The following is a 19,252-nucleotide window of genomic DNA, read 5'->3' as shown; positions in this document are numbered from 1 at the left end:
CAAAATCAACAATAAGCCAAAACTTCCAGCCAAAAGGAAGATGCAGCTAGCAGCTAGGTGGCTGACCTGAATTGCCTAGAAGACCACAATTTGCTAAATGACAAGGTATGGAATATTTTTGTGCTTTATATAGAAGCAAAACGATTTTTGGAAAGAGTTGATACGATATTTTTTCTGACTTGCATGGTTGTTTTATTTACAACTCTAGTAACTCGTGTCGCTTAATGGAATATACCCCTAGATTGATTGATTGATTAATGTTTTACGCCGAATCGGCAATATTTCAGCCATATATCGGCGATAAAAAGTAAATCATTTGACCAGTTTATAAAGTTTTGGGTTTCTCTGACGGCCCCCAATGAGCCTACTCTTTTTCGAAAATCAGGGAAACGATCTTTTGCGTGCCAAGGGGGTTGTAATCCTTGACACGGGGCACCATTTAACGTCCCATCCGACGGACCTTAAAATTAAAAATGTAAAGCTGTTCAATTAAAATAATTAAAAATGTTTTTCATTAAAATACATTAATATATAAATACATTAGATTTTACAGTAAAAATCAGTTTCTTGCAAATACTTTAATATTGTTAACGGATTAATATTTTGAAAAAGGTCATGCATTGTATGTATATTATTAAAGAGTCTACTACGTATGGGCGAAAAATCAGAACATTCCAACAGTATGTGCTGTACAGTAATTGCACAGTCACAAGATATGCATTCGGGTTGTCGTTCCTTGTTCAGTAGATATGAATGAGTGAACTTTGAATGTCCAATACGAATTCTTGAAATAATAACTTCATCCTGACGTTTCAAACCAAAATTAGATGAATGATTAACTGTGTTCTGTATTGCGTAAAGTTTATTATTATCGCAAAAATTCCAATATATTTGCCATACAGAATTAACATAATTTTTTATTAAAAATTTCAAATCAGTATAAGGAATTTTAAAGTGAACAATTTCATACTGAAGTGCTTTTTTCGCAGCACTGTCAGCCTTAGTATTACCAGAAATACCAATATGACTTGGAATCCAACAAAATTCAACAACTTTACCTTGATTTGTGATATTAAAGTATTTGGTTAAAATATCTAAAATATAAGGGTGATCAATGTTCATATTGCTTATTGATTGTAAACAGGAGAGGGAGTCTGAAAAAATTGTAAATGAATTATCACTAGATGATTCTATATATTCAAATGCAAGTTGAATTGCCTTTGCTTCGGCTGTAAATATTGTTGCTTCATTGGGAAGGCGTGTAGAAAACACATCATTTTCGACCACTGCAGCAGCAGCAACTTTATTTTGGTCTTTAGAACCATCAGTATAAATTTCAATTGTAGAAGGATTAGATTGCTTTAATTCTGCAAATTTCTGTTTGAAAACGATGGAATTTGTTTCTGACTTTATGAATTCCGTTAAGGATGTATTTACAGCTGGTTTAAGTAATTTCCATGGCGGTATGTCGAATTTAGTAGTAGGTTTTATTATATTTAACGGTAATTCAGAATCTCTGATATGATTTTTATATCTAAGACCAATTGATTTAATGCTTTTTTTCTTTTTATTGTATAAATCTTCATGCTCAGGATGAAACACACAGTCAAAAGCTGGATTATCTGTATTGGCTTTTAATTTTACTAAATACTTCAAGGTAAGTTTAATTCTTCTTAAATCGAGAGGTGGTTCATTTGCCTCAACATATAAACTGTCTACAGGGGACGTTCGAAAAGCCCCTAAACATAACCGAAGTCCTTGATGATGGATAGCATCAAGTGCTTTTAAGTAAGAGGTCCTCGCTGATCCATATACTATACTACCATAGTCCAATTTAGATCGGACGAGAGATCGATAAAGTTTAAGTAGTGTATTCTTATCTGCCCCCCATTTAGTATTTGCAATAACTTTAATAACGTCTAGTGCTTTTGTACACTTTTCTTTAAGCATTTTAATATGTGGAATAAAAGATAGTTTATTATCAAATATAACACCTAAAAATTTAATCTCTTTAAGTACTTTTATTGGATCGCCGTTTAATTGTAATTTTGGATCTTCATGGCCTTTTCTTTTAGAGCAGAAATGTACGCATGCAGTTTTATTTTTTGAAAACTTAAAACCATTTTCATCGGCCCAGTTTTGTATTTTATGTAGACAAAACTGTAAATTACGTTCGATCAATTTCATATTTTTGGATTTGTAACAAAGTAGAAAGTCATCAACATATAAACTTCCAAGCATATCATTTTTAAGTATTTTAGCTAAACTGTTTATTTTTATACTAAATAATGTGACTGATAGTATACTACCTTGTGGTACACCCATTTCTTGATCGAAATTGTTTGAGATTGTAGACCCCAAACGTACATTAAAATTTCTGTCATTTAAAAATTTCTCGATAAATATAGGTAAGTTTCCTTTGAGGCCGATATTAAAAAGATCTTTCAAAATACCATATTTCCAAGTTGTGTCATATGCTTTTTCTAAATCAAAAAATATAGACACGGCATGTTCCTTTTTTATAAAGGCATCCCGAATATAGGTTTCTAATCTTACTAGATGGTCAATTGTACTACGGTTTTTCCTAAAACCGCATTGTATATTTGTTAAAATATTATTTGTTTCAAGAAACCATATTAAACGTTCATTGATTATCCTTTCCATGGTTTTGCATATACAGCTTGTCAAAGCTATAGGTCTATAATTATTTGGATCTGTGTGGTCCTTTCCAGGCTTAGGAATAGGTATAATTGTTGCCTGTGTCCAGGAGTGTGGAAAAATACCCTTTTCCCAGATCGTATTAAAGATTTGCAGAAGACATTCTTTGCTGCTCTTTGGAAGGTGTTTTAGTAATTGATAATGAATTTGATCCGGTCCTACTGCTGTATCATGGGATTTATTTAGAGACTTTTGTAATTCATCAAAAGTAAATGGTTCATTATAATGTTCTTTGTTTTCTGAAGTGAAATCTAATGTTTTCTTTTCCTGTGAATTTTTATATGCAATGAACTTATCATTCATTTTATCAGTTGAGGAATTTTTTGCAATTGTTTTAGCTATTTCATTAGAAATTTCCTTTTGATCTGTGATAACCTGATTTCTAACATTAAGGTGTTGATATTTTTCACCGGATCCCTTTCCTTTTATTTTTCTTATAGCATTCCACACCTTATGAATAGGGGTATGCGAATTTAAATTTGCAACAAAGTTTTTCCAAGATTTCCGTTTATTGTAATTTATCGTTCTTCGAGCTTTTGCTCGGAATATCCGAAAATTATCTAGATTTATAGAAGTTGGTAATTTGTTAAAAAGTCTTTCTGCTTTTTTGCGAGCTTTAATGGCTGCATCACATTCGTCTGTGAACCATGGCTTTTTAATTTTAGAAGAATTTGTCGAGGTTTTAGGTATGCATTCATTTGCTATGTCTAATAAAATTTCAGTAATTTTTTCAATAGGGTCTGGTTCATCTACAAATTTATCAGCCGTAATATTTGTTAAACACAAGTTTTCAAATTTAGTCCAATCAGCCTTGTTTAATTTCCAGTGTTTAATTGAATTATCTTTAGAAGGTTTATTTTGTTTTATAATGAGTGGAAAATGATCGCTTCCGCAAAGGTCGTCATGTACAGACCAATCAAATTCTAAAAGTAAGGAAGGATCTACTAAGCTGAGATCTATTGAGGAGTATGAACCATTGCCCGGATGCAAGTAAGTACTTGATCCATCATTTAGTATACATAAATTGTGATGAGATATAGCATCTTCAAGTTTTTTGCCTTTATCTGTTATTTTATCACTGCCCCAAAGTGGATTATGGGCATTAAAATCACCCACAATCATAAATGGAGCAGGAAGTTGTTGTATTAATTCTGTTAGTTCATGAGACTGTAATTGATAATTCGGAGGGATATAAACAGAACATAAAGTAATTGTTTTTTCAAGAGAAAGCCTTAAAGCTACTGCTTGGAGATTTGTTTTCAGAGATATTTTGCTATGAATGCATTTATTGTATACTGCTATTGTACAACCACCAGTGGCTCTATCAGTTGGAGCATAATGGTTATACATGATATAGTTTTTAATCGTTATCTTGTCAGTTTCTTTTAAATGTGTTTCTTGTAAACATACTGCTACAGGGCAATGATCCTGAATAAGTAGGGACAACTCATTAAAATTAACTTTAAAACCTCGACAATTCCATTGAATAATTGTGGAATTATTCATTTAGATTTATTAAGTGTAATAGGGGATATCCTCCCCTTGTTTGATTTTGGCGAAAGACTTCGGCCTCGTGAGGAAGAGGACTGAGATGGAGTAAAATCCATTTCCTCAAAGACCCCGAATTTATTATGTAAGGCAACGGGATCATTTGTGCCTTTTGGCATTCGATTGCTGGATTGTTTGGAATTTTTCAGAGGAGACTTGTTTTGTCTCCCTGATGACTTGGAGTTACCTGCAGCTGCTTGCTGTAATGGTGCAGTAACTGCAGGTTTTGGTGCAGCCGCAGCTGCAGGACCTGCAGATGCAGGTGTTGATGTTTTTGCTTTGTCATTAGATGATAAAGCAACTAATGTTTGTTGTTGAGAAATATCTTTCTCATCGACTTGCGTTGACATATCCTTCTTTGAAGTAGATTTTAAAACTGTTGCATAAGATTGTACATTTGGTTTTGGAACATTGTTGTACATATTAACAAGCTTTTTAGCCTCCGGGTAAGGAATTCGTTTTTCTGCTTTCACTTTCTGAATTTCCTTTTCTTTTATCCATAAAGGACATTGCTTGGAGGAAGCCATATGCTCTCCTTTACAATTTTTGCAATTTGGGGTTTTCTGACAGCCTTTGCCGTCATGCCCCTCTTCACCACACTTGAAACAGGTTTCAGCGCCTTTACAGTTATTTTGTCCGTGTCCAAATCGCTGACATTTAAAACAACGCAGCGGGTTCGGCACAAACATTTCAATTTTCATTTGATATAGGCCAACTTTGATGTTAGTTGGAAGTACTGGCATACAAAAGGTTAAAAGGTATGTATTGGTCGGTTCAATATTATCATTTCGTTTTTTCGTGAACCGTTTCACAGAGATCACTCCCTGGGACTCCAATTCAGATTGGATTTCCTGTTCAGGAATGTCATCCAGGTCGTGATCTCTATCATACAGTATACCTTTACTTTGGTTAAGTCCACTGTGGACCTTACCAATAACAGGGATATCTGCAAGAGTTTTCAATGCCAACAAGGATGTAGATTGCTGCTTCTTGGACACTTCAAGGAGGAGAGCACCAGATTTTAACTTTTTCACTGATTTAGGTGTTCCTATGATTCCCTGTATACCTTTTTGTATTACAAAAGGTGACACTTTTGTCAAAGGCTTTGTATAATTTTCAGATAACTGTGCTTCAAGTGTGATGAAGCGGGGCTAATGTTCCAAAACTGAAGAAATCTGCTCATCATTCAGAGAGGATTCTAAACCTGATGGGTAACAGCGTTTTTTAGTAAGAGCCATGATTTAATGAATAAAATTCAGAATCCTTGCTCCCCGCCCGCCATGGAGCGCCAACAAGGGCGGTGTCAAGTCAAACGGACATCCAGTAAGAATGACACCAAGAGGATACAAAGATACTATACTCAGACATAAGATATATCTGATTGACCCTAAGCCACCGCTTGATATAAATATATTAACATGGAAACGTCGGCGTATTGGAAATTTGCAAAGTCAGGAAATAAAGAAAAGAGTGACAAATACATCAATACTAAGGCATGTCAATAAAAATCAGCTCGGCGTGACCAGCCGCTTGATCAAATCGGGCCAAACTTGACCTCCCGTCTAGATGAATATGGGGCCAAAGTGGAGTGTTGGTCATACAGGTGCGTTACACCAAGCATCTGCAGACCTCAGCCACCAGGATCCCCTCCTCCACCAACACGGGTCGCAACCCACGGCCAACAGGTTGCTCCATTTAGTCGCCTTTTACGACATGCAAGGAGGTGCCGGGGACCTATTCTTGTCACCCCGGGTCCCCACGGGGGTATACCCCTAGAGATTCCACAATTTCAGTTCATGTGCCATCCATATTTTATTACAAGGCTCAACCCAGCGATACACTTCAGAGTAAAGCCCTTCGACATCAGTGCCTCCAAGAGTGAAAAGAAAATATTGCCAAGTCGGAGTGACTGCAAGACATGAAGGGGAACAAGCTACGCCAAAACCTCGGTGTGTTGCACCTTAAACCTCGTAGGACAAGGCCTATGCAGCTCATTTCTAAATCCTCAGCGGGATGCCGTGGCAAGCTATCATCTGCAGAGACAAAGCTAGATCCAAGTAAATCTCAGAAGCAGCCTGAAAATCAAGAGGAGGTATTGCATAACACCGCACCACAACGGAAGAAGCAAAAATCTCTCAAAAAAGGTCAACGCTTATGCATCTGACTACCAGTAGTTGTTGATCATTTGCCATTCTTCTAGTTGGGTAATCTAATTAAATGGATATTCACAACCATTCGAATTTGGGGAGAGTAAGTCTTGGTGCTATGACACGTGAAGGATAGGTCATGCGATGGGGTGGCTTGAAGCCACTTTTGTTTTGTCCGTATTTTGAAATTAACATTCTGTCGAGGTTTCTAGGGTTTGTTGTCTCAATGTCTAGTGCACCTGCATTTTGAGTACTAAGAGAATGTTGTACAATGTCACCTTTTGAGACTAAGACTTATTATAACTCATTTAAAGCGGTATAATTTTTATATTATAAGATAGTTAAAAAAATACATTAAAATGTTCGAAATATTGATTGATATAAGTAGTGAAAAACTTTATGGGTTATATTCAAAAGAGATGAAACCGACTCAATGAAAGTTTCATTAAGGAGGAACATATCAAATTCCGTTTGAATCGGTAAAAATTTAAGATGTACATGTAGTTTTGTAGGTTGTAACCACGAACCACATCAGGACAACAATTCTAAAATCATACACTGTAATAGAAATTATAAAGTCTTTTACTTGAAATGATAACTCTTGAATTACAGAATTTAAGGTACATTAATACTCTGATAAGGGAGATAACCCTTAATGACACAAATGTCTATTATTCCTTTATAAATATGTCAAGTTTATGTGCCTTTTTGTCAAATTTTGCCCTGCAAGCCATGCTATAATTGTTTGTATTTTATTCAGCATATACATTTCATTTGGAAAATCAAATAAGTCAAAGAAACATTCATATGAGTGAGCAGAGGGTTTATGAACCTTAATTGAACATGTATGCAGGTTACTGACTTGCGCAAACACTTTATTATCTTGATAGGTGGAAGACAACCGAGCTGCGACAATTTTTGTTGTATACAGGCCCGTTGGTTCTACGTTTGGTTGTTTTTAACCAGGTATGTAAAAATGTTCTTTCATAAACTGTTGCTATGTCCATACTCAAGGAATCTGATGAAGAATTTAGAGCATTATCATATGCAAGCTAACTTTGGAAATAGCTTGTGAAAACATCGGAATTTGTAAATGAGGAAACATCTGAGTCTTATAATATTCAATATTTGATTCAGATTGCTGATGATGTGGAATAATATGGAGTATCTTATATGAATTGAAAAAGCTCTTAATCCTTTTGCCCAGGTAATTTAACGAATTGTTGAAATGAAAATAACAAATGACAGACAGCTCCCCAAATGCATACAATATTTATACAAGTGTACCAACAAAAAAGGACAGTTGCTTTCTTTTTGAAAAATAAAGAAATTGTTTTTGTGAAAAAAGAGATGACAAAAATATGTTTGTGATGTTTTAAAAAGATTAAACTTGGAGAGCTTCTATCTATAAGAGTCCATGGAAGTTCAAACTGTTGAACACTGATATTGTGAAAAACGGAACATGCATCTAAAAAGGAAGTTATTGGAACAAACAGACTTTAAGAAAAAAATGATTTGATTACCAGAGGACAGAGAATATCTTCTTATTTCAATGCTGCATGAGATGACACGAAAGTGAACATACATGTACGTATAAAGTGGATGTAAGTTGAAGCCATAGCAAATGATCTGAAATTGACCTCGGGGAGAAAGAATAGTGGTGGCCGTAAAAAATGTCAATGCTGACTGTAAATAATGGAACTTTCATTTTTAGCTCACCTGAACCAAGGGCTTAAGTGAGCTTCTCTGACTGTCACCCATCGGTTCCCATGGGGGCAAGTGTAGTTTAAAGTTTTATTAAAAGAAACAGTAGAGTACGCCAAAATGCAATCAACCGGTCAATTGTGAAACTGGCCAGACTCTTGTCAGCCTCCCCATCAAAACAACAGTTAAAACGCATGCCTATTGCTGCCCCTGCAAACACCAAGGACCGAAATTGATATCGGTTCTTCAGATACAACGGTATATTTTTTTTGACCAGCATAACATCCTGTTGCCAGCGGGTGAAAGTTGTTGCCCCAATATATAGATTGCAGGATAGTGGATTATGTTCAATTTCGAGAGCAGTCTTGCTGAATGGTGAGAATATCATGCTTCTGATAAAACTTAAAGATATCTTTTCTTATCATAATAGGGTGATAAATTTCATTATTTTACATACAAAGCAATATATCTTTTCCTGTTTAAAGCAGAACAAAATGCCAATGATTACTGGGCTGCTACATCACTTAACTCTTAAGTACAAAGTAGAAAAATGCATATCAATTCAAAATTTTACAATGAACAATTTTGATAATCTATGGTCACCATTTATTAAAACACCAACTTTAAATATTTCTTGAATTTCATATATTTTATATTTCATTCTTGTTTAAAATCAGAGGGGAAGTGTGAATGTGTGTGTGAATGTGACTAAAAATCTTATAAAGTAACTTGACATGTCACTTTTTGAAATAAAAAAAAATTAAAGATATCGTGACATCAATTTCAAGGTCAAGAATATATTTTGATGATGACAGAGAGATGTCTATGAAGATCATCTGAACTTGACAGAGTTGTACAAGAGAGATTTTAAGGATATCTGTATATGTGCAACACAAGAAATGCGCAACACACCAACTCGAAGCATCGAGACATCCATTGCAATCTTTTGTATGAAGATGAAGTATACACTTTAAACCAAAATTATGGCCACCTTATTTGGAATTTCAAGGTCAAACCTGCGTCGTGCAATTTCCTCTGTAAGAAAAACACTGGCGAAAACTTTTGTGACAAACCACCTTCGTTTTCAACAGATTTCAGGGAAAGCCATCATTTCAAATGACACAATGCCATTAGCAGAGCTTTGATTTGGTGATGCATTGGACCCCAGCGCCATTCTCGTAATAGATGGTACTTACATTTTTATCCAGAAAAGTGAATACTTTTAATTCCATAGTCGGCCTACAGCATGCACAAATGACGTCAAAAGTTTAAGCTCGATAATTAATCTCGAGTGTCTTGGAGAAGGAGTTTTACTGTTATGAAGTGACATGTGTGGACACGTCTTTGAAGGAGGGAGCAATGTCAATTTAGTTTTTGAAAATTACCGTACACTGTTATCACCTGAGCAACGCAAAGCACCTGAAAGGTTGTGGACATCAGCACTTTTTTACATCTCCAGGACAACTCTAACAAACTAATAAAGTACAGCATGGGCAGTGAGAGTGTTTAATGATTTGCGCAGTTCACGAAATACTGCATACTTTTTTAAATTTGGATAATTTTTCCGTGGATTACATAAACAAATGGCTTTTAAGGTTCATAGTTGAAGTAAGGAAACGTGATTGGGACATTTACCCTCCTAATTCGCTCTTTCTTTCATCAAAAGGCATACTGTGCTACATACAAAAAAATGAAATACTCTGAACTTTATGAATGACAAAGATGACCGGTTACGAAAATTCATATTGTGGATGTGAAACCAAACTTGGTAAGTCTTTTAAATTCCGATGCTGATTTAAAATGTAATGTGCGTCCATCGGAAACACCAGCAAAAGAAATACTGAAGCAGTTGAAAGGTGGATTTCATTGGTGTAGTTTGACTTTTAACTCTGGAATTTTATCATAAAGATGTCTTCATGAACTATGTTCAAGCGTTCCAAGATTTGTTTGACTTAAAAAAAAATAAAGTTAAATTTGCTAAATGTGACCCCAAATTGGCGCTGCTCGTGGTAAGACGCGTCGAGAGAGGGAGCGTGAGGCGGAGTTCAAAAGTTTATATGGGACTGAAATATAGTCAAATTGTGATTTCAGGCTTGGTGAGGGCGGATACTTATGGTTTCCTTATTTGAAATCTGGGAGTGGCATTTCTAAGGAATTGGATCGAAACAAAAGTGTAGTGAGTAAAATCTATTTATAGATTGTAAATCTATAAATCTACATGAGTACTATATAGAAATTTTTTAAGAAGCCTTCTAGTGGTGTTGCTGGAGTCGCCTACTCGTAAAGGTTCGACTCCAGCTGCTAGGCTAGCAAATCTCCAAAAAACAGTTAAATGAATTACCACAAGGGTATTCTCTTCTCTGAATCCTCTCCAAAACGTACGCAGTAAAACCATATCCAAATAACAACGGATTCAAATCAAACACAGCTGACCGAAAGTAACAACGAACTCAAAAGACAGTAAATGTCAGTGATATTCAAACAGTTGTGAGAAGTGTTGTAGAATTAAGAATTATTTAGTAGATACCAAGAAAAATTTGAGAAGAAATTGAACGAAGAAGTTGTAAAACTCAGAGGAGAGAATGAGAAATTGCATCAAGAAAAAAAAAATTTGCGGAAAGCTTCAAGTAACTTGCATAACAGAACGGAACAAAACAAAAAGATGACAAAGTCAGCAGTTTCAAAAGCAAATTACAATGAACAGTATTTGAGGAAGAATAGCACAAAAATTAATGGTTTACCAGAGAAGAACGGGGAAGAACCCGTATAGGTTGTGAATGACGTGATCCAGGAAGTCGGCGAACTGATTGAAGAAGGTCATTATGACGTTCTAGCAATCCATAGGATTCCAAGAAAGAAAGACCAACACCGGCCAATTATAATAAAGCTTTAAAAACCAGTGAAGCAAGAAGGTTATGAAGAAGTGATCAGACAATAAAGATCTAAAATTACAGAATGATGTCAGAGTAACGGATTACGTAACCCAAGAGAATGCAGCCCTTATAACAAGACTCCTGCAAGACCACTGAGCTTTTCCGATCAAAATGTGTCCCTTGTTTGTCGTTGTCGTCGTTAACTTTTCACCTTCTCCTCAAAAAGCACTGGGCCAATTTCAATCTCACTTGCCACAAAGTATCCTTGGGTAAAGGGGATTCAAGATTGTTCAAATGAATGACCATGCCATTTTCCAAGTGGAGATGATTTTGAATATTGAAAAATAAATGTCATCTTTAGAAAATATTTTTCTCAAATATTTGTTTTCTTTAGCGATGTTTTGACAAGAAAGCAATATTCATGATTCAGTGCAATAGTATGATAACGGTTATTAACCACTGTTAACACCCGATCTCCATTACTATTGTAACGTAACGATTCCAAGAAGAAAGGCAAATGTTCTATTCACAGTTTATTTACATATATACACAATGTTACATACAACACTTATGTTGTTAAACATCATATACTTAACCTATGATACTTCCATTGCCCCTATGTTGAAGGAATTCATGTATAAATTCCCATACACCATGGTATATTACCACTATTTTCAGTTATACCATAGCTTACATGGTATAATTTCTTTTCGACAATCCATGCCATATGATAAGTAGATGCATAAATGTTAAACAAAACAGGGTATCTTTTATTCAAGTTGAGTTTCCTGTAACAACTTTCAAACAATTGACTTTTGGTCGTGTTTTAACCCAGGGGCAATGAAATTTACAATTTTGAAAGAGGCACTATTGCTTATCATAATTATAAACTTAGCGTGCTTACTCTTTTTACTTAAAACCCAGAGGTGGATCAGAGTAATAAAGAGAAAATGCACTTTCACTTTATAAGCAGTTGTGCACCCCCAAAGGAAGCACTGATGCTGGAGCAACATATTTCAAAATTTGGAAATTTAACATAGATTTTATTTCATCATAAATGGTTGATTAATACCAAGAAGCAGATTTCTGTGAATTGATGTAAACCCTCCCCCACCCTCCGATACCCCTGAGCAGGGGCATGTAATTAACCATTTTGCTAGTTGCACCTTTCTTCCTCATAAATATTCATACTTGGATTACTTGCATAATACTCAGGAGCAAAGGATAAGATTTCAAACAATTAATGTATTTCACTACATAATCAAAAGAGCCCCCCCCCCCGCCCTTACCCCAAATGGCAAAACCCCTGACACAGGGACAATGAAATTCACTTTAAACTTTATGCTAAGTTAATTTAATACCCAGGAGTAGATTAGAAGATTTTCAAAGGAAAAAATGCATTTTCACTTTTTAATCAATACAGCCCCGCCCTAACACCAGAACCCCTGACCATCGGGCCATAAAATAACAACTTTACTCATCATAACTATGTACTTAGTTTATTTAATACCCAGAAGTAGAAGAGGAGATTTTCAAAGAAATAATGCATTTGCACAATTAAATCAATAGAGCCCCATCTTTACATCGGAACCCCTGGTCCTGGTTTATTGAATTTCACAATTTTGGTAAAAGACTAAATGGTTATTTACATTCATACTTTCAGTTTGAAGAAGAAGATTTTTTTAATATTGCATTAATTTTAGTGGTTTTGGCACTACCCCAAAGGCCCAGGGGGTAGGGACCATGAAATTCACAATTTTTATTTCCCTTCACCCATAGATGCTTCTTGTCAAATTTGGTTGAAATTGGTTGGGTGGTTGCAGAGAAGAAGCTGAAAACGGATAGCAATTGGTCACCTGCCATGGTATGACTGCAAATATTGGTAATATACCATGTAAGAAGAGCACGTCTTTCTTCTTGGAATCGTTACGTTACAATAGTCATGGAGATCGGGATGTAAACAGTGGTTAATAACCGTTATCATACTATTGCACTGAATAATGAATATTGTTTTCTTGTCGAAATATCGCTTAAGAAAACAGTTTTTTTTTGAGAAAAATACTGCAATATTAATTTTTAATACTGTTTGCTCGAGTCATACAGTTATATGCATAAATAGTCAAATTACATTAAAATCCAGTTTTTCTAGTGTACTCTGTTTTGCAGTACTATGCCTTTATCAATGCTACTTATTTTATTTATTTTCTATTTTAATTAAAAGGGTTTGAGTATTATATCTTTGTCCGTTATTGTGATCAATTTGTCGATAAACATAAGAATGGACTTGGACCTCATGATCAAGTCGAATAATTAAGGTATGGTGGCAGAGGATAGTTTCGAATAAAGTACCGGTCAAAAAATAGAGAAAGCTGAGGTTTGAATGCATCTTATAGGTAGTTTTATAGCTAGAACATTTTATAGGGTGCATTTGGAGGGAATTGGTGGTCTTGTATATTTTATTGAAATATGACACTTTAGTGTCTCTACTACTTTATATGGGATATGGACTAGAAATACGAAACTAAGCTCAAAACTCGCTCTACTGTATTTCACCAGAAAAGCGGGGTTGGTTCACAGGATGAATTGTAGCTTGAAAACGAGGTTGAGCCATTATCTTTTGCTGTTCATTGGTATGTACAAATGTTATTCTGCAATTTGTGTGGTAGCTTAGGTCAGGCGCACGGGCCTGGAAGCTGATGCAGCTGCGGCGAAAAAGTGAAAATAGGCTTGATTCACATGAAATTTTGAGATTGTCCCTGCGCCATCTTTAAGGCTCATTGTGTAAGTTGTATGTTTTATTCCTAAAAGCTTCAAATTTCTCTTAAGGAGAATCCGAGAAGGTGGTTTCATAAAAGACATAAACTTTATGTTAAAAAAAAATGACGCGATGAAAAAAAGTTGGTTAAACCTATTCTATACAATGCTGTAAAAATAAAATTAGAGGTGATAGTCAGACTCTAGATAAAAAAGGCTTTACACACTGCATAGTATCTTAGCTTCTATTAAAAAAGTTATTTCAACTGTAAAAGTCTTTACATACTCCTACTTAAAAAAAAATCTAGCTTGAGCTCTATGGCAATGTAGAACTAATACCATATTGCGGCTCAGGTTCTCTATAAATCCCAGAATTTTGTTGATCATGGGGGTAGGCTCTGAGAACGTGAAGTAGGAAGGGTCAATAGTGACTTGTAGTAATATAATGTCCTCTATTATGTATGAATTGGATTCTAGTGTAGCGATTTGTTCTTGCAGGTGGAATCCTAGTTTGGTCAGATAAAGCTGCCTAACAGAATCTATGATGGGACATTTTAATAGAAAATGTAATATACTCCGTGCTCTCTCTACACAACAGTCATTCATTATTTACTTCGTGTTGGTTGAATTTACTAATATTGTCTTATAAACGGTAGGTGTTTGTTGCGATTTGGACTTTGACAATCGCCTTATTTGAAGCACTAGGTAAATATGCACTCGATTGCCATAATGGATGAGGACGTCTGCAGGAGTTGGTCTGTACATGGAGTTTGAGATGTTGTAAAGAGACTTTCCGAAATTTCAATTTCATTCTTGATTTGCCAATAATCAGTAATTTGTTTATGTACTTACTGTTTCCATTGTTTCGCCTCTGCAAACTTTTTATATTCCTTATATATTAAAAGGTATAGTGGATCTGGAAAATCATTTTTCTAAGGTAGTGTTAGCTCTAATAAACCAACTGGCACTATCACCATATTTGGTCAATAGTTGTACTGCCATTGACAAAATCTGATAACAGTGACGATTGGTTTATGTGACCATGGATGGTGTTAACCAGTAAATTCCAGATCACTACTCAATCCCACGGGCGCTTGACGTTTTTAACCTTTCTTTTTATAAATAAAAAAATTCCCTACTATAATAATAAACAAGGTCGGACACGTAGCCATCTTGGATTTTTTTCAGGTCAGCTACCTCACCTCGATTTTTAGTCTACAATATGTTTAAAATAAACAGATACAACCCTTTCCTTGGAGTACATACCTTAACTATGCCTCCACTTTCGGGCAATCCAACTCAAACCACATTAAACCCTCTCTAATCTTTAAAATATCGCTTCATACTCAGTCTACTGCTACCAACTCGGTAAAAACTTAGAAAAGGGAGGCCGGAAGTTTATGTTAGGGCGTCATAATCCGGGAAAGCCCTTTTCTGATTAGTTGATATCTTAAGAGTTATAGATATTAAAATTGCGGTAATATTTGAAATCGAAAACGAACTGTTTGCATCATGTAAATCTATAGCATGAAAAATAAAATACACACAAAATAATGGAGCTTGAACAGTTTTACTGGTATGTATCATATAAATACCTTAATAATCAATCAAATTTAAGTAGAGGGAATTCTCATTTACATGATAACATAAACTTCCGGTTGTATCTGTTTATTTTAAACATATTGTAGACTAAAAGTCGAGGTGAGGTAGCTGACCTGAAAAAAATCCAAGATGGCTACGTGTCCGACCTTGTTTATTATTATAGTAGGGAAATTTTTTATTTATAAAAAGAAAGGTTAAAAACGTCAAGCGCCTGTGCTCACTCCAGCTTGAGAAAACTCTACCAAAATAATGAAGCTGAGTTTTTTTTAATAGTCCAATCTTTGATTTCTTCAACATGAGAAGCCATACCTATTTTGCAGAGGATGGTTGTTAATAAAATATAACTTCTGCAGATTTCTAAAGGTGACTATGTTGTTATTCTACCCATGCAAAATGAAATAAATCATAAATCATTGCACTTTTACCATTACGAACTATCCTTAGTTAAAAATGATTCCTTGAATTAAATATCACACCATAAAAATGTATACTTTTTTGTAGTGACATCTCTATGCATGGTTGTATTCTCACATTTTAAAAGTTTTTCATTCAAATGACTTCTAGAAATAACACCCTTGTCATTTGTTAAAATATCTGCTGTGGTCATTGGTGGCAGAATTTCTATATGAATACTCAGTATTGATAATATTCAACACAGATTAAAAATTTGGCGCAATCTGTTCTAAACGCGGGTTTCTATTTCTAAAATTACAACACAAATTTTACTTTAAAATTGTAAGGTTTCAAATTTCCACTTCCTCTTAAATCAATACATTTTTAAATGTACATCATCGTAATCTTCACCTTTACTTTCTTTTTGGAACATTAAGAAAATTATTTCCTTCAACAAGTCATCACTTACTGTCTTCGTACTATTTCATCGTAAACCTTTATCACCTTTTAAAAGAGTTCCTTTGCAAGCTGTAGACTCAGTCTTTTTCCACGTCTTTATCTCTTCTCTTTATCTTTACAACACATCCTAATGAAGGGAGATAACGTACAATTTTCAATATGAGGAGTTCCGATTCAGTTGTCTACTTCAGACCCTTTTAAAACCTCTTCCAATGTCGTTTTAACTTCTTTTTTTTTCTGAAGGAATGGTATACCGTAATAAAATGAGTCGAAAAAATAATTGTATTTTTTATTTGATGATTTTAAGTTTCTACCCCTCTCCTTATACCCCTTTCTGTCTTTCCAAAAAAAAAAAAAAAAGATAATATTGCGTCGAGTCCAGATGCCCATAAATTGTCATAAGTCGTTTTTACGAACACGAAAGCATTTTTCGAGTTTTTAAACGTTTCGACAAAAGTTGGGACCTGAGCAGCCTTGGTGTCAATTATCTCCGTCATCAATAACACTTGATTTGAAGAAAAGCAAGGAGATGGGGTGACCATATTTACGATTTTCCCAGTGCTGGTTTTGCCGATTGAATAGCTGACGCTTTTGAGATGTCGCCGCTTCTCATTGCTTTTACGCATTGGTATGCATGTTAGGCTGATTTGTGATCAATACCAAAGATGTGGATGTTGCAAGGGTAAACATTTGATAGGCAGTTTGCCTCTCCAGAGAATGGAATAACATCAGCTCTTAAAGTGCTGGAGCAATTCTATTTGGAAGTCATCTTCATTGTACATTGCATACAATGGAACCTTGTTACACGATTTTAGTGTATCTTTGTATGATGGCCTGCTAAGATAACAGGATTTAGAGATCCGTAATTTTGATAACTTTAATTTCTATTTAGACTACCATTAAATATATTTATGTTGTTTTTTAAAATAAATTTATTATTTTTTTTGTTTATAAATCATTTTGCCTTTTGCTAGTACTTTTGGAAGAATTTATATTTTGCATCCTGTCTTGTTTTTCTTTTTTGGCAGACCTCTTCCTTATGCGTGTTATTCGGTGAAGATTAATTTGAAGGGGATGTACTGGATCTCCAAAAACCACATAGATCTTGTCAGTCAGAAACTCAAGCATCTCTTTGACTTTAATTGACCCACCCTGTTTTTGTACTTTCTTGATTATCTCCCCTTGTCAGGGGACTTTGTCCTATATTTTTGTCCCCCGAATTCGCGAAAGCGAGGGAACATTTAACCCTTTCACATTCAGGCATTTTTTAGTAAATTTTAAGGCTAGAATACGATTTCCCAAAAATGCTTCTCATATGAAAAATACACACATGTAGATACATGTATTATATATGAAAAGATTTGTGTCAGGATGTCAAGATTAAAAAAATGAAATAATATTTTGGTTGCCATGGCAATTTTTTGCACACTCGTCGGAAAAAGTGCACCAACAGCTAAATATTTGTAACGAAAATAATTGAAAACTGGAATTTAATTCTTCGTAGTTTTTGCTAATAGTTAAAATAGGTAAAACTAACCTGTTATACAAATAGCCACAACATTCATGTTTTCAAAAGTAGTACATTTTTTATGGTAACTATGGCGACACTTTTTAAATAAATGTTGCTATACAATTAGTCTATATGTCCAAAAATTGAAAATTTCCACTTTTTTTAGCTCTACTGGTCAGAGACCAGAAGAGCTTATGCAATAGTAATGCGTCTGTCGTCCGTCCGTCTGTCTGTCTGTCTGTCTGTAAACAATTTTTCAAAATGCTACTCCTCCTACAGTTTTGGTCCGATTTCAATATAACTTGGCACACAAGTAGACTACACTAAGATACATAATTTTGTGCATCGGTTTTTGATTTCGATGAACGGTGTTGCCGTGGTTACTAAAAATAGAAATTTCTGTGAAATTCTTTCAAAATGCTACTCCTCCTACAGTTTTGGTCTGATTTCAATATAACTTGGCACAAAAGTAGACTACACTAAGATGCATAATTCTGTGCATAGGTTTTTGATTTCGATGAACGGTGTTGCCGTGGTTACTAAAAATAGAAATTTCTGTGAAATTCTTTCAAAATGCTACTCCTCCTACAGATTTAGTCCGATTTCAGTATAACTTGGCACACAAGTAGACTACGCTAAGATACATAATTCTGTGCATCGGTTTTTGATTTCGATGAACGGTGTTGCTGTGGTTACTAAAAATAGAAATTTCTTTGAAATTCTTTCAAAATGCTACTCCTCCTACAGATTTGGTCCGATTTCAGTATAACTTGGCACACAAGAAGACTACACTAAGATACATAATTCTGTGCATCGGTTTTTGATTTCGATAAACGGTGTTGCCGTGGTTACTAAAAATAGAAATTTCTGTGAAATTCTTTCAAAATGCTACTCCTCCTACAGTTTTGGTCCAATTTCATTATAACTTGGCACACAAGTAGACTACACTAAGATACATAATTCTGTGCAACGGTTTTTGATTTTGATGAACGGTGTTGCCTTGGTTACTAAAAATAGAAATTTCTGTGAAATTCTTTCAAAATGCTACTCCTCCTACAGATTTGGTCCGATTTCAGTATAACTTGGCACACAAGTAGACTACACTAAGATACATAATTCTGTGCATCGGTTTTTGATTTCGATAAACGGTGTTGCCGTGGTTACTAAAAATAGAAATTTCTGTGAAATTCTTTCAAAATGCTACTCCTCCTACAGTTTTGGTCTGATTTTGATGTAACTTGGCATACAAGTAGACTACACTAAGATACATAATTCTGTGCATCGGTTTTTGATTTCAATGAACAATGTTGCCATGGTTACTAAAAATAGAAATTTCTGTGAAATTCTTTCAAAATGCTACTCCTCCTGCAGTTTTGGTCTGATTTCAGTATAACTTGGCACACAAGTAGACTATACTAAGATACATAATTCTGTGCATTGGTTTTTATTTTGATGAGTGGCAAGGATCATTTTTCTATTTATTGCTTATTTTAAAGTCTCAAGTCCCAACTGCTACTTTTCTCTTCCTTTGTTTTAAGTATAAA

General features: G+C 34.8%; 1 protein-coding gene across 1 annotated transcript; it reads right to left on the bottom strand.

Moving 5' to 3' along the window:
* Positions 1-4,220: 4,220 nt before the first annotated feature.
* Positions 4,221-5,961, bottom strand: LOC134238524 (uncharacterized). The gene is made up of 2 exons (XM_062720647.1): positions 5,896-5,961; positions 4,221-5,417 (listed from the first exon to the last, which is right to left on the bottom strand). Exons 1-2 carry the CDS (start codon positions 5,959-5,961, stop codon positions 4,221-4,223), a joined length of 1,263 nt encoding a protein of 420 aa, XP_062576631.1.
* Positions 5,962-19,252: the final 13,291 nt, after the last annotated feature.

The sequence above is a fragment of the Saccostrea cucullata genome, unplaced genomic scaffold (genome assembly GCF_032062105.1).
Source record: "Saccostrea cucullata isolate Sc308-1 unplaced genomic scaffold, CSIRO_AGI_Scuc_v1 ctg3252, whole genome shotgun sequence".
NCBI classification, from domain to species: domain Eukaryota; kingdom Metazoa; phylum Mollusca; class Bivalvia; order Ostreida; family Ostreidae; genus Saccostrea; species Saccostrea cuccullata.
The sequence above is the reverse complement of the archived record's forward strand: the minus strand, read 5'-3'. Positions and strand labels throughout refer to the sequence as shown.